This window comes from Acanthisitta chloris, unplaced genomic scaffold (assembly GCF_000695815.1).
Source record: "Acanthisitta chloris isolate BGI_N310 unplaced genomic scaffold, ASM69581v1 scaffold18864, whole genome shotgun sequence".
Classification (NCBI taxonomy): Eukaryota; Metazoa; Chordata; class Aves; order Passeriformes; family Acanthisittidae; genus Acanthisitta; species Acanthisitta chloris.
The window spans coordinates 6,492-6,737 of record NW_008668968.1 but is presented as its reverse complement, the minus strand read 5'-3'; the positions used below and the strand labels follow the sequence as shown (position 1 = coordinate 6,737).

At 70.7% G+C, this 246-nt stretch overlaps 1 protein-coding gene across 1 annotated transcript in view; it reads left to right on the top strand.

The window, feature by feature from the left end:
* Window positions 1-55: 55 nt before the first annotated feature.
* Window positions 56-246, top strand: part of SYTL1 (synaptotagmin-like 1) — a gene marked incomplete at its 5' end in the record, with an annotated part of 1,430 nt that continues 1,239 nt past the window's right edge. The window contains one exon of the mRNA XM_009073150.1: window positions 56-222. Within this exon, the coding sequence (XP_009071398.1) occupies window positions 56-222 (167 nt within the window). The remainder of the gene's footprint in view (window positions 223-246) is intronic.

The window sequence follows — 246 nt, the reverse complement described above, 5'->3', positions numbered from 1 at the left end:
GAGGGTGGGGGGTCACCTCCCCAGCCCTCCCTGACCCTGTCCCCCCACCCTGCAGCTGAGTGGGAGCCTGATGAGCCTGTACAGTGAGGGGGAGCTGGGCACTGTGCCCGTGAGGGGCTGTGTCCAGTTCTCCCTCCGCTACGACCCGGCCAAGAAGGAGCTGCAGGTCCATGTGCTGCGCTGCCGGGAGCTGGCCGAGGCCAAGAAGCAGCGGTCGGACCCGTGAGGGCCCCCGCCCCCAGGGGC